General features: G+C 52.1%; 1 protein-coding gene across 1 annotated transcript; it reads right to left on the reverse strand.

The window, feature by feature from the left end:
• Window positions 1-1,235: 1,235 nt before the first annotated feature.
• On the reverse strand, window positions 1,236-15,071 carry FOXE3 (forkhead box E3). Its single transcript, XM_055138399.1, has 2 exons — window positions 14,857-15,071; window positions 1,236-2,016 (listed from the first exon to the last, which is right to left on the reverse strand). The coding sequence occupies exons 1-2, from the start codon at window positions 15,069-15,071 to the stop codon at window positions 1,236-1,238; spliced, it is 996 nt and encodes a 331-aa protein (XP_054994374.1).
• Window positions 15,072-15,686: the final 615 nt, after the last annotated feature.

Here is a 15,686-nt window from a genome sequence, read left to right on the forward strand (position 1 = left end):
TTTCTGGATCTGTCCATCTGGCTTGGTCACAGCCTTATCCCATTTCATCCCACACCATGAACCTTTACTTTTTGCTTGTTTATTTGGGGGCCACACTTAGCAGTGCTCAAAGATCACTCTTGCTGGGGCTGGAGCAATAGCACAGCGGGTAGGGCGTTTGCCTTGCACGCTGCCGACCCGGGTTTGATTCCCAGCATTCCACATGGTCCCCTGAGCACCGCCAGGAGTAATTCCTGAGTGCAAAGCCGGGAGATAACCCCTGTGCATTGCCAGGTGTGACCCAAGAAGAAAAAAAAATGAATAAATAAAATAAAAAGAGTTTGTTGGTTAAAAAAAAAAAGGATCACTCTTGGCAGGGCTCAGGTGACCTGCAGTGCTGAGGATCAGACCCAAACTGGTGGGTTTGAGCACTGCTAAGTGTGGCCCCCAAATAAACCATGAGAGCATGCCCTCCCCACTGTACTATCTCTCAGGCCTCATTTCATGTACTTTTGTCCAACAGCTGTCCTCAGTCACAACCAAAGATCTGAACAAAACCCATTTGCTTTTTCCCAAAGCCAGCACACCAAATCCAAAGGAAGGTTTTGTCTTTTTTTAATGAAACCAGCATTGAAAATAGTAGTAATAACCTAGTGAGTCCCAAGCTTCCCTGATCACGATGGGACAGTCCGTTTAGCAGCCCTTTGGTGTCCGTAGTGGGGAGAGACGGGTGACTGGTCTGTGAAATCAGAGAACCTCGAGGCCTCCGAAAGGCTTGGAACAACCGGGCGGCAGCCGGGGAGTCTTGGTGAAAAGAATCAGAGACACACAGGTACGTGGAATTGAAACTTAGTTCGTGGGGACACGAAGGGGAATCAGCAAGGACATGCGGGCGAGCACCCGCTGCGGTGAGCCGGAGGCGGCGGTGGAGACAGTTTTAGACGGAAGGGCTGGCGTTTCGGGCCTTGGAATACACCAGAAACCCGAAGAACACCCTAGAGGAGATTCAGCTCGGCAACGCGGCACCCCTACGCGCAAACCGAGCGCGCTGCAGGGGCTCGCCGCAGAGGGAGATGCAAGTAGGGGCCGCCCGAGAGTGAGATGGGGAGCCTCCGGGGCTGGGCCACGAAGAGTAACCGGTGAGCTCGTGTTGGCGGCACGTCGAGGCGTCCAGGGGGGAACCTTTCAGGGGGGGAGGCAGAGACCGGGTTGCGGGGGGTGGGGCGGGGAGGGCGCTCCCAGGCGGGGACCCGGGCTTACAGGTAGCGCTCCAGCGCGGGCGCGAAGCCGGGCGGCCTCAGGTAGGGCTCGGCCGGGCTGAGCGGGCCGAGCGCGGCCAGGAGCGGCTCCGGGGGCAGCCCCAGGCGCTCAGGGCCCGGCGCGTAGAGCTGCGGGGAGGCGGCGGCGGGGGGCGCGCAGCACGGCGGCTCGGAGGCGCCCAGCCCCGCCAGCTCGGGCGGCAGGTGGCCCGGGCCGTCGGCGGCGAAGAGGCGCGCGGGCGGCGCGGGAAGGGGCCCGCAGGGCGCGGGAGGCTGCGGGAGCGCCGTGGGAGGCAGCGGGAGCGGCGCGGGGCCGGGCGCGCAGGACCCGGGGGGCGCGGGGGGCGCGGGGGGCGCGCAGAAGGCGGACGGTGGGAGCGGCTGCCGCTTGAAGCGCTTGCGGCGCCGCAGGAAGCTGCCGTGCTCGAACATGTCGGCGGCCGCGGGGTCCAGCGTCCAGTAGTTGCCCTTGCCCGGGTTGCCCGGCTCGCGGGGCACCTTGACGAAGCAGTCGTTGAGCGTGAGGTTGTGGCGGATGCTGTTCTGCCACTTGCGCGGGCTGTCGCGGTAGAAGGCGAAGCGCTCGGTGATGAAGCGGTAGATGGCGGCCAGCGGCAGGCGGCGGCCCGGGGCGTGCGCCAGCGCCATGGCGATGAGCGCGATGTACGAGTAGGGCGGCTTCCCGCGCTGCAGGGGCCGCCGCCGCCGCCGCCCCGACGGCGCGACGCCCGGCAGGGCCGGGGAGCCCGGGAAGGCGGCAGGCGGGTCCATGGCGCGGCTGTGGTGGGGGCAGGCACCGCTGCCCGCGGCCCCGCTTTATATGGAGTCCGCTCCCCCGCGCCCCCCGCCCGGGGAGGGGGCTCGGACGTTCCTCGGTCGCCAGCGCCTCCCTTCCCCTCCCCCCTGGAGTTTGCTTTCCCAGTCCACTTAATTGCTCTAAGTCCCCCCAATACCCCACCCCACCCGACCCCCACCACCTACATTTCGCGCCTCCCTGAGTCTCATCCATTTGGATCCGTCTGGTCCAGACCCCGCCTGCTTCATCCCCTCCACTTCTCCCCACGGTCAGCCCTGCCCTGGCCCCTCCCCGTCTACTCAGCCCCCTTCACTTCTTGCTCCTCCCTCGCGCGGGCCGCCTGGCTGCCCCTGGCCACAGATAATCAAAATCCATTAGGCTCCGCTCTGCGCCTGGGTCCCCCCTCCCCACCTCTAGTATGCCCGACTCCACCCCCAGCTTCCTGCCAGTCCCCGCTAAGAGATGTCAGGGCCTCTCCAATGGACAAGAGGGCCAGGGAAGGATGTTCGGCGACTCAAGTCTCGTCTCAGTGCTACCTTCCCAACTCTCGGAACTGTGGAAGGCTAACAGGTTTGCGAACTAGAGAATTGATTACTGATATCAAGAGTCAACACCCCCCCCCATCCTTAACTTGGACTTGGAGCTGTTCTAGAATGTTCTCCAGGCCACTTCTGTTTGAGTTCAGTGCCCCCCTGATCACATAAAGAGCACACGCTCCAAGAGATGCACATAGCACAGACCTGCTCAGCCCTCCAAGTTCCACAAGGTAATTCGTGGGTGAGAGAAACCCCAGACTGGAGGTCTGCATGGGGGCTTTCTGGCCCAGATTGCTGCTCTCTGTCACTGGAAGTAGGAGGGTGGGCGGGGAGAGGGATTCATAGCAGTTTTTGTTTAAAACTTACTTTGGGAAATACAACCCACAACCAACATCCAGAAGTAGAGAATACCTCTTATCCAGAGTGGCAGGAGAACCAGCCCTGCCTTGGCGGCAGCCAAACAAACAAAAAAATGCTCCAAGAGCAGCTTCAGGGGTCAGATAAGGAAGTAGGGCGTCAGTTCTGTGTCTGTTGGAGAGGGTTTGGGCAGACACTGAGCACCAAGGCCTCCTGAAGTTTGGAGCCTGGGTTCCTTGCTTGTCTCACCCTGGGCTGATGGGACTTGGAGGGCCTTGGCTGTAGAGGAAAGCCAGCCACAGCGGGATCCAGATCTACCTGGATCTCAAGCCCCGCTCTGCCAGCTCTGGTCTCAGCCAATGCAGTTGCAGCCACCAGCACTGCAATAGAGTTTGTGACAGAGACATTATATACATTGCCTCATTCAAGTGTGCACCCCTTATAAGGTCGGCACTGTATACTGTATTATCTCCTTTTTTTTTTCTTCCCAAGCAGTGCTCAGGAGACCTGGGGACCCCACTTACATTCTCAGCAAACGAAGGTTTAATGCATGAACCTGAGAATGTGTTGTTGTTTGGATCTTTGGTGCTGAGGATTACCCAGGGCATAGCACAGGTCATAGAATAGGTAGAATGGAATTGGGGTTCCGTGTATGCTGGGACCTGCCCTACCCACTGTACTCCCAGCTCCTGTATCATCCTCTTTAACAAAAGAAAGTTAGTTCGAGGGGTTAAGCTGATGATTGACCTAACTTCATAAGCAACAGAGCTGGAATTCATTTTGGGTTCAGAGCCCTGGCACCATTGCTGTTCTGAGAGCTCAGACTTTAGAAGCCATTTCTCTTCAAGCTCTTCCAGTTCTTCAGGCCATTCCAGCTGCAAAAACAATGATACCCAGACACCCTCCTGACCTCCAGGGTAAAAGGCCAAGCATCCACTGGACCCCACTCTCAACTCCACTCACCCTCCAACAACTGCTGCGCCCTTCTGCTCCAGACCTCAGCCAACAGACCCCTGCTCCCCAGTCTACTCCCTACCTCCATCAGAAATGTTTATCATCGCGGGTCCTTTCTTTCTCTTCAGTCCACACAGTGGTTGATTTCCAATCCCATTGTTGGTGTGTACCAGACTCCTCGTCATGCTTCTCCTGCCTCAGCTCTGCCCTCATCACTCACAAGACACTTATGATTGGCCCACACTTCTGGAGGCAGTAAAGAGATTCAACCTGGTGGAGCCTTGGACACAGGCACTGAGCTAAGCATCAAGGCTTGACAACTGCAGCTGAGGCCACAGGGAGTCCAGCTCCAAGAGCTGAGGAATCTTGGGTCAGTGTCCTAGCCTGACGGTCGCCAGTGATGAACCTTCTCTATGCTAGGAGTTTCACGTGAAATCCTAGAGGACCATTCCTGGCCCACATGGCACTTGGTAGTAGGAGAGTTTTTTGTTGTTGTTCCACTACACTTAGACTTACACTGCATTTCCAGTAATAAGGCGGGAGAGAGGCAGAACCAGAGAATGGTTCCAAGGTTCACATATTTCCAACTGGGGCACTCAGTACTGCAGTTCACCCCAGGCAAGGATCCAGCCCTGTGTTTTTTCTGCCTTCCCACACAGCTGAAGCCCCATCTGTAGCCTTCAACCACATACCTGCCTCACTCCTCCTGCAGCCAACTGCGATTTTCTTGTCCATTCTCACACCCAAGCACGAACAGTCCTAGTCTGCCTGGCTCCAAAGAACAGAAATCAGGAGTGTGCAGGGAGATATGGCCATAGATTTTCTCTCCTTTTTCTAGTTGGTGTGTACCTGGGACATGATCATGTTTAATAAATGATCCTGAATATGCAGTTGGCTGTGATAGTCCCAGGGATGGTTGGGGGGAAGCTGGCCAAAGAAGTGAGACCCCCAAACTTTTCCAGTTCTCCATGCCTAGCCAGGCCCTCCCTTGGGCCAGCTTCCCATGGCAGAACCAGCCAGTGTCAGGGGGTGGCCCACAGGCTAATCCATGTTTTCAGCGTGGCTGGGCCCTCTTTTCACAGGCCCTGGGCCAAACGCGATGCGGCTGAGCATCCGGGCATAAGATGGCCCATGAGCGCTGCAACTTTCTCAGGGGCCTGGATTCCAGGCAGCCCAGTGTCTCTGTGGAGCCCCGGGGCAGGAGGAACACAGTGGCTGGGCTGGGCAGTCCTTTGTCTGACCATGCTGGGTGGATATTCGGGCTGGCAGGAGGGATTAATGGCCAGGGATTGGCCCTGGGGCCGGCCTTTCCATTGCCCTTTGGAGGCCAAAGGCCCAGGTCAGGGCACATAGCACTGATGACTGCTGAGATAGAAGTGGAAATTTCCACCCTGTCCAAAGCTGTTAGCTTTAACCCCAATGTCTCTCTGTTCCACCCCCACCTCCCGGGGGCACTCCTGCTTGCAGGCTAGGAGCAGAGGGTGGGTGCTCAGGCTTCCTTCGCCAGGGGAAGGGGACTGAGGCTCAAAGTCACTTATGTCTTTGCCCTCAAGGTTCCCCACTCTTTTTTTTTATATAGTTCTTTTTTATTTATTTATTTTTTATTAGTTTATTTTTAATTAGAGAGTCATCGTGAGGGTACAGTTACAGATCCATACATCTTTGTGCTCATGTTTCCCCCATACAAAGTTCGATAACCCATCCCTTCACCAGTGCCCATTCTCCACCACCAGTAAACCCAACATCCCTCCCCCCCTCCCCAGTCCCGTCTCCCCCCACCCCACCCTGCCACTATGGCAGGGAATTCCCTTTTGTTCTCTCTCTCTGATTAGGTGTTGTGGTTTGCAATAAAGGTGTTGAGTGGCCATTGTGTTCAGTCTCTAGTCTGTATTCGGCCCGCATCACCCTTCCCCCACATGACCTCCAACCATATTTTACTTGGTGGTCCCTTCCCTGAGTTACCCAGAATGAGAGACCAGCCTCCAAGGCATGGAGACAATCTCCTGGTACTTATTTCTACTATTCTTGGGCGTTAGTCTTATAGTCTATTATTCTATATTCCACAGATGAGTGCAATCTTTCTATGTCTGTCTCTCTCTTTCTGACTCATTTCACTTAGCATGATACTTTCCATGTTGATCCACTTATATGCAAACGTCATGAGCTCATTTTTTCTAACAGCTGCATAGTATTCCATTGTATAGATGTACCAGAGTTTCTTCAACCAGTCATCTGTTCTAGGGCACTCGGGTTTTTTCCAGATTCTGGCTATTGTAAACAGTGCTGCGGTGAAAGGTTCCCCACTCTTATGGGGCAGGGGGAGATTAGGATTGTCCCTCTAGATCTCAGGAGAGAAAGAACTGTTTAGGCCAAAGTGGGCCAAATGAGCTAGACAGAGCTGAAACAAAACCCAGAAGGATTCCTGAAATGATGTTTCACAAACCATACATCTGAGACCTCTCCTTCAAAACATTTTTCCCCTCCATCCCACCCCCAAGTTTCCATGCATTCAGTAGCCTCAACATTGCAGAAGGGGTTCCAGGATTCACCCACCCAATGCTCTCCCAGGACCTGAGGGCTGCAGCAGGTTCATCCCCAAACTCACTTTGTCTAATAGCAGCCAGGGCCCCCTGTCACTGGGACCCCATTTTCTGTGGCTGGGACCCCATTCTGTGGTTCTGTGAGGACTTTTGCTCACCGGACTGCTCCTGAAGAAAGAGTGGAAGCAGTATCCACCCTGTGTGCAAGGCCGGATCCTCCAAGGTGCTCTCTGGGCTAAGGGGCCTGCATCAGGCTCAGGACAGGTGGTGAGTGTCCACTCGGCTCTGAGGAGAGCATCAGGGATTTCCCCAGGAGGAGGGGCCTCTTTCTGAGACTAGTCCTCAAGTGCTTCCATTTGGCCAGCCTGGGACTCAATCAGTGAGGACCTGGTTCCTGCTTGCTCTGTGCGATGGGGGAGCCGCACTGACAGTCCCCTTGTGGGTGGTGGGTGCCTGGTGTGGGCAGTAAAGGGACTATGGGAACAAGATAGCTGGATCAGCCAGGCTGGCGCCCCGGGAAGGCGTCCAGGAGCAGGTGCAGCTCCAGTCCAGGCTGGATCAGAGCATACTGGGCCCCACAGCGGCTCCGTGTCTGCACTCAGCCCGCCGGCTCAGTGCATCTCCTGCACGGGCCCTGTCCCCTGAGCATACAAGCCCTGGTGTCTGCTCTCTAGCACATTGAAGGGATGACCTCCCTGTACAAACTGGTCTCCCTAAATGTGTATCAGAGACCTGAAAAGATCTGGAGACCAGAGCACAAAAACGTGGGGGCCCAAATCTGAAGGCTAAAGGATGTGGCACATCCTGAGAAGTGCAAGACTGTCAGTGTCTCACGACTCAGTGCCATGAGCTAAGATACACCATGTACAGGGTCTTGGAGCACAGCTGGCAGTTACTAAAGCTGTGTGCCTCTGTGCTGTTGTGTTTTTGTTTGTTTTTGTTTTTATTATAGATTTACAAAGTTGATAGTTGAGTTTCAGGCATATGATATTTCAACACCAATCTGATCACCACCGGCATTAATCTCCCTCCACCAGTCCATATGTTCCTCCCCACTCCAACCCCTGCTGCATCCTAGCCTGTCCACTTGACAGGTACTTTACAAAGTTTCAATGGTTGCAGCCCGGATCTCATGTTTTCAGTGTTGCTGAGTCTGTTTTGGTTATATGGTTATACCATTCACCCATGTCACCGGTATAACTGAAGCCCTGATGTCGGTTCACTCATTACCTGTTCTCTTCTTTCCCCCTTGATTTTTTCCTTTTCTGTCCTTCTCCTCTCTAAACATTGGGGTCAAGGGTGATCTAGGCATCCCCCCTCAACTGCAATACATTTCCTCACCCAGTATTCTGTATACCACAGATAACTGAAATCATCCTGAGTTTGTCTCTCTTCTTCCAGCTTACTTCACTCAACATGATATCTTCCTGTTCCAATCAGATTCAGCAAATTAAATTATTTCATCATTCATGGTATTCATCATTCATGAATCATGTCATTCATCTTCATAGTATTCCATTGTGTATATATACCACATCTTCATAATCCATTCATGTCATTAGACACCTGGGTATCAACCTCCGTATCTTGCTATTGTGTACCGAGTGCACCCATGAATAATGGTGTGCATATGTCCTTTGAGAGAGTGTTTTATGTCCTAGGCGTAGATGCCCAAAAGTGGAATTTCTGGGTCATATGGCAGCTCTTGGGTTTGCGTCATCATTGCTATTAGTTTCTGGGGCTTCTGTGGAGACACCAGACCCAGAATGTAGATGGAGTGGGACTGTACAGAACTTCACTCGCCAGGCTGAGTGGGGGTCATGCCACTCAGGGAACAGGGAGCGTTGAAATACTTGAGCAGGGGAGATGGGCACCCAACCACCTCACCCCTTTTTTAGTCCCCCTGTACCCCATCTGCCCCCATCACCACAACAAAATCAACAAAGAGAAAGAAAAAAAAACCAAAACTTTGGCAAGGCAGTGATGCTATAATGCCCCTGTTTTAGCTCCTGCCTTCTTAAATTGGGAGTTGGGTGGAGGTCATGATCCCACATGGAGATTTGTAACTAAATCTGGGAGAATGAAAAAAATTGGCAACTGTAAGAGGTCTCTGAATGTACAGCAATCAAAATTGGAGTCGGAATCAACTACGTAATGAACCCAAGGTGTTACTGGCAACTCCTGTCGTCTTGCATTTCTTGGATGAGAAGGGGTCTCAGGCAGAAATATTTTAAGAAGCCCTGGTTTCCATCAGGGTGACTCTAGGAAGGAAAGAGGCAGAGCTGGCTGCGGGTGGGCTGAGTCTTCAGGCTGTGAACTGGGGCTCTTACTCCCTTGGGGATCATCATTCGCTTACCTAAGGCGGCGAGAGAACCTCAGAGGCCCTGGGGCTGGCCACCATCCTCTACTGCTGTCCCTCCCTCTCAGCTCTCTCTGGTTACCTGAACATGTAAGTACCCCAGCATGGATTTCTTGGGTCCCTTCTCTGCCCTTGTTTGGGGCAGTCTCTTCCTCTGCTGCTCGTCTCCCACCCTGCCCTCTGTTCCTCTCTGCTCAGCACCTAGCCTGATGCCTCACCAGTGGGCACTGCTCAACCCCCTGCAGTGTTCCTCCCCCACCCCCACCTGTCACACATCTCCCAGGTCAGGTCAGTCATTCACAAGGATGGCAGGGGGCACACAGCCTTGCCTGCAGACCCCCGCACCTCATTTCTCCCCAGTCCATGCCTACCTCGACCCTTGCCCTGTTGACGCCTCTCAAAACATCTGCACACAGCGATGTTCAGAGCAAGGGTCTGGCCTCCCTGTGGTAACAGTGAGCACAGCTTGCTTTGCTAGCTGGAGAGACCCCTGCATTCCCCAGCCAGCCTCTCCACCTCCTAAAACCTTCATTCACAAGACGTCACATCTGTCCCTCTCAAAGATCCCCTTTCCACATGGACAAACAAGTAACCCATGGCTTTCTGACCCCACCAAGAGGGCCGCCCCATCTCCCAGAGTCCCTCCTCTAGGAGCAACTTGTCTTCCTGGTCCTGCCAGTGTTCACCCCCTATCCTTGGTGAGCCACTCTAGGAGATAACGGCTATTTGTTCCAGAAAGCTTTGAGCAATTTCTCCTTCTTTCTCCCCAGCAAAAGGCAGCAGGCACCCCCGCCTGGTCATAACCAGAGAGGGGTCAGCCCATGCCTCACTCTGTGTTCCGGTACATCCCAGACCTCATGCCAGGCTGCAGGGAGCGCTATTTGCATGACCAATGGACTGCCTTGTGGAATGAATGAATGAGAAATGAATAAATGATTGCCCGGGATGGCCTAACTTCTAGATGGGAGCCCACCTTCTGCCTTTACTCCGTTCTGCTCTACCCCCCTCTGACGCTCTGGCTAGGACACTCAAGGCAGTTGTCACCCCAGCAGTCACTCAGCTCAGACTCAGCAGACTCAGACAATGTTGGCTCAGCCCTGAGGGTGTAATTCCAGCCACTACTAAACCACAGACTCGGCATGTGAAGTATGTTCTGTGTCATTTCGGGCTGTCAGCATTCTGCCAGCAACGTCGCCCCTGCACCCCAGGCAGTCTCAGGCTGCTTAAGCTTCCCCGATGCTTCTTTCCCAGGCAGCTGAGAGCGAGTAGTGCCACCAGCCAGGCTGGCCATGATGCCAGGGGCACCCATGCTGCAGGAGAGGAAGCTTAAATCTACCACTCCTGTGCAAGGCATACCATGCAGACAAAGCCTGGGGTATGCAAAGAACTCGGAGATACTGGAGGCCAGTGATTCCCAACTTTCAGCCCATGCTGGAAACCATGGGGCACCTGTGACCCCTGCAAAGCGAGTGTCCACGATATCTCCAAGGATGTGTGTTGATGCTGCTGTGACTAATGGCCTCACTGCATATCTTGGCTGTCGATTTAATTTTTCATCCAGCAGTAGATACTAAGAGCACACTCCAATCTATGAAGCTGCTGAGAACTGTTCCTCAGGCCCATTCTTAAACAGCCACAGAGTCCAGTCTGCCTTCTTCACATTTTTGGATGTTGTGGTTCAGAAAGGAGGAGCTGGTCTAAGCAAAGAAAGTTGGTGCAAACCCAGAAATTTGGTTCTAGCTTGTGATGCACTCATACCCAGAACTCCTCTGTCTGCACTTATTTAACAGAGTTTATGAAGTGTTTGCCCTCTGGCACAGTGCACTGGGCACTAGGGAGTGGGCACCCCGGCTCTGCTGTCAGGACTGTCCTCTGCCTGTGGTGGTGGTGGTGGTTATGTGGCGAGGAGATGGTGAAAATAGATTTTATTCTAACTTCAAGGGCCCTAAGATACCCTTAAAGAACCAAAACCAGGAAGCATGGCAATAAGTTTCTCATGGGGTAAAGTCACAAGCACGATAGAGGCAAGTGGAGTCAGATATGCTTAAACACTTCTAATTTATTTAATAACAATGTACACAATATCATCACTAAAATCATGTATGTAAGCAAATCCAACTAAGAACATTCTTATGACTAATACAATATTCCAAATCATACACTCACCTCTAGCTGACTGAAACCACAGTCAGGTGCTCTTAATGTGACACCCGAGTGAGGTTGGCAAAGGGACAAGGGTCATCAGCAGTGCTGTCCCTCAACAGGTTGGAGACAAGTTGGAAAGAGTCCATCCCAGTCTCAAACACTTTGGGGACAAGAAGGCAATCTAGAGGTTCATGCCATGTCCCAAGTATGTTGGAGACAGGGAGGAAACCCAGAGGTTCTGCCCGAGTCTGAAAGGGGCGGAACCAGCCTGTGGCTGGTCATCAGTGGCCTTGTAAGCAATTTACTAGCTAACTATATATCACACAAAATGAAATAAGTTCACAAAACGGTGTACCTTTTGTTCACACAGAATGGAATGCCTTTTGTTCATAATAGATTATAACCACCATAACTGCAAAGCAGGAAAACAGCCAGAAGAGCTTTCTCATTCAAGTGCTCTAGGGTTTCCAATCACAGAAAATCTCAGCTCAGAGCCACCGAGGTTGCAGAGAAGTCACTTTTTTCCTGACAAGTGGCAGAGGCAGAGGCAGGAGGCTCTGCCTTCTCTCCCCCCGTGACTCTCAGCATTGCTGGTGTCCACCAGATGGACCTGGGACCTCCAAGTTCCAAGTATGCTGAAGAAGGCAGAATGTCTCAGCACTGGCCACGGCAGCCCAGGGCACTCAGCAAGTCCCTGCAGAACTTTTGTGCAAATGTGCACACATCAGAAGTTCTGATACTGTTCAGGTGGATTTCACTCTTTGTCCAAAGCATTTGCATCATGACCTCACATTTTTTAATCCATTTAATCTTAGGTTCCGTTTAAAGAAGACATTAGTAAGTCAAGAAGTTCAGCATTTTTAAATGTGTAGTCTCATATGTTCTGACTCTTTTGTGTATCAAACAAGGGCAGAGTTATTTTGGTAGGGGGATGTTGTACCACACACAGCAGTACCCCTGGCTCTGAACTCAGATATCACTCCTGGCAGGTTCAGGGAACTATATGTGGTGCCAGGGATCGAACCCCAATTAGCTACGTACAAAACCAATGCCCTACTCACTGTACTATTGCTCTGGCTCTACCTCAGATGTCTTGAAAGGTTTTTTTCTTTGTAAAATATCTGTAGCTAAAAGGCTTGGGATTTGTGGTGACTTTGTGCCTTTTCAAATGTGGTTATTCTAATAATTGGTGAAGTTAACCTCCTAGCCCTATCCTCCTCTGGCAGAAAGAAAGAAGGCAGGTCCCCCATGCTTATCTATTCTTTCTTTAGCTCGCCCACCCCTTCCACTGTTGGGGAGGAGTCCAGGACTTCACACCTGCAAGGCACATGCTTTATCACTGAGCCCTATCGTCCACTCTAGGCCCATTTTTGGTGTGTTTTTCCCCAGGAGGAGAGCTTGGGGGACCATATGGGATGTTAGCAACCGAACCCAGGTTGTTTGCATGAAAGGCATCCACTGTACTATCCCTCAGTCCAGGGCATTCTCATTCTTTAGTGACATCCACCTACCCCCAAATGTTGTCTATCCCCTTGAGTGATCCTGGGGGGAGGGGTAAAGGTTGGGGATATGTCAAGAAGAAAGAATGTAAAGAAACTATGGTACATCTATACAATGGAATACTATGCAACTGTAGGAATAATGAAGTCATGAAATTTGTTTACAAATGGAGAGTATCATGCAGAGTGAAGTGAGTCAGAAAGAGAGGGACAGATATAGGATGACTGCATTCATTTGTGGGATATAAAAAATATATACATATATATAATATGAGCCTAATATCCAAGGCCAGAGTAAACAGGAGGACTGGTCAATGGTTGGAAACTTGCCACAAGAGTGTGTGGTGAATGAAGGGCAGTTAAGATAGAGAATAAACCAACATGACAATATCACTGTATCACTGTCATCCTGTTGTTCATTGATTTACTCAGGCAGGCACCAATAACATCTCTATTCCTCCCAGCCCTGAGATATTAGCAGCCTCTCCTTACTCATCTTTCCCAAGGATTGGAGGCTCTTTCAGGGTCAGGGGAATGAGACCTACTATTACTGTTTTTGGCATATGAATATGCCATGGGTAGCTTGCCAGGCTCTGCCCATGCAGGTGTGATACTCTCGGTAGCTTGCCAGGCCCTCTGAGAGGTATATATATGGTAGGAAGTGTCTTATAATGTGTCACATGGCCACTTTGCAGCTGCATGGTCCAGAAAGTGGCCTGAAGCATAGCAGCAGTTGGGTAGTGGAGGTCGGCTGCCGGGGCTGGGTCCCATGGGGCATGAAGTGTTCTCACCCGACCCCTCAGAGGTACCCCGAGTGGAAACAGCCTGGTGCAGAGTCGGTGGCATGGCTATGGGGGCCTCATTTTTTACTCCTGTGTGGAAGGGAACATGACAGTAATAGATGAAAATTATTATTTTGGACAGGAACTGAGTGTTGAAAGTAGGTAGAGATATACCAGCATAAAGCTCAAAAGGAAAGAGAGAGGGGAGAGAGAGGGAGAAAGAGAGAGAAAAGTAAAGTGCTTGCCATAGAGGCAGGTGAGGGAGAGGGGGCGGAAGGGAACCTGGGACCAATGGTGGTGGGAAATGTACATTGGTGAAAGAATGGGTGTTGGAACATTATATGACTGAAACCCAATCATGAACAATTTTGTACTGTGTATATCATTGTGATTCAATAAAAAATTTAAATAAAATTTAAAATAAAAAAGAAGAGGGAGAATGGGACTGGGAAGATAACTCATGCCTATAACTCTGTATAACTCATATAGATATGACGCATGCCTGTAACACTAACTCAAGCAGAACACATGCCTAACATGTACGAGACCAGTTTAATCTCCAGCACCATGTGGCTTCCAAGCACTGCTGCGTGTGGTCCTGGTGTCCTAAAGCACCACTGGCCAGCTGTGGTCCCCATTAAAAGTAAGAGAAGAGGGAGATGTGGGCAGGTAGAGACCAAAACCTTGTGTGCCAGAGCTGCTTCGAGCAGCTTGTGAGATGGTCTCACACCAGCGGCGCATCCCGTGATACCTCAGCAGTTTGGAACAGGCCACAGTGGAAGGATTTGCACCACAGAAATTGGCAAATGCTACAAATCAAGAGCCCAGGGATCCAGTTCTCAGAGATTCACCTGCCTACCTTGTCCAGATGTCAATGATTAAAATAGATAAAGGAATAAAGTGCAGACAAGACTGAGACTCTCACAGGCTGAGCAGCAGTAAGGTGCTTGCTTTGCACACAGCTGACCCAGGTTTAATCCATGGACTAAGTATGGTCCCCCAGGTACCACCAGGAATGAGCTCTGAGCACAGAGTCAGGAGTAAGCCCTGAGCACAGACAGGTGTGCCTCCCATCCCCTAAAAAGGATTGTGACTCTCTCACTGGCCTAGAGGGTGGAATCTGTAAGGAAAGGAAAAGAGCCCCTCCCATCCTCCCTCTAGAACCCCTCAGCTCACACTCAGTACCCACCTCTGCTCAGAACTCTCCTACTGTCTCTTACGCTGGCCTCTGGGCCTTCCTACTCTACCCTGAGTTCTGCTTGGGCAGCTGATTCTATTGGAATGAAACTGTGAGTTTCAGCGTCATCCCCCTGGAGCAGGGTGCAGGGCCCGGGGCTGGCAGAGCAGGAAGGAATCCCCCAATGGAAAGATGCTTCAGTGGCCAGTGCTCACTTGGGTGCAGAGACAAACCTCCCTGGGAACAGTCACCTACTCACATCCAAGCCCATGCCACCCATCCTGCATCACCTAGAGCCTTGCTGTATATCGTGCAAAGGACTAGAACCCCAGAAAGAGTTCCAGGCCTCAGATGGGAAGAAGGAAGGCACTGCCATGGCAGGTGGCGATGAATCTGGAACCACTTCTCCCTTGGCAGCAGGAGGTGCCTAGTGTCAGTGGGTGCCCTGGGAACCATGTCAGCCCAGAAGGTACCAGGTGCCAAGGTCTTGCTCCTCCCAGGCCAGGCGGGGCTGCTCCCCAGCCCTCTGCGTGGCACCAGCCTTCCTAATGTAGATGCATCCAACAGCAGACTTAAGCAGGATGTAGCTGTGAGCCCGGCTTCTCTGTCCGGACCTCGGAGTGTGTGCAGTTCCCGCAGAAAGAATCTTCTGCTCCACTGCTTTCCTGTGTCCATCACTTCTTTTCATCTCTGTTTAAAGGCTCTACCCAGGGGGCATTTCTAGGCTTCAAACTGGAGGTTCGCTATTGTCTCCCCAAAAGTTACATGAGTGGAAAATACAAATAAACTCAACATTTGGGCTCCTCCCCCTGTGGCTCTTAGGTGCCACTTTCTTTCCCGAGCCTTTGGGCCCTCACAAAGACCGATCCTCTTGTCTGGAATGCCTCCTGATCTCTTTGCACGGTTCCTGCCACCTCCTCCAGGAAGCCCTCCAAGTGGGGATAAGTCAGCTTGTGTTTCCCTTGGTCTCACCATTACCAAACTCCATGTTAAAGCTGCCTTTACATCTTGGCCCCCAACACCGAGAGCTGTGAGAGCCATGATGGAAATACTTACTGCTAGCAAGAATGCCAGTGCCCCTCACAGGACCAGGGGTGCCCAGCAGGTGCTGACTGACCACTGAGTCAGGACACCCCACCCTGCAACCTGTCTCAGGATTCCCAAGGAGAACTTTCCCCATATGCCTCAAGTCCTTGCCTGGCTTTGGATACTAGAGACTCGTCCCCAGCCCCCCTTTTCTTGTGCAAACTTTCACTAAAGGATTCTGCTGTGGGAAGAGCATCTGAACACATGCCCGGGAAAG

The sequence above is a fragment of the Sorex araneus genome, chromosome 5 (assembly GCF_027595985.1).
Source record: "Sorex araneus isolate mSorAra2 chromosome 5, mSorAra2.pri, whole genome shotgun sequence".
In the NCBI taxonomy this organism is placed as follows: Eukaryota; Metazoa; Chordata; class Mammalia; order Eulipotyphla; family Soricidae; genus Sorex; species Sorex araneus.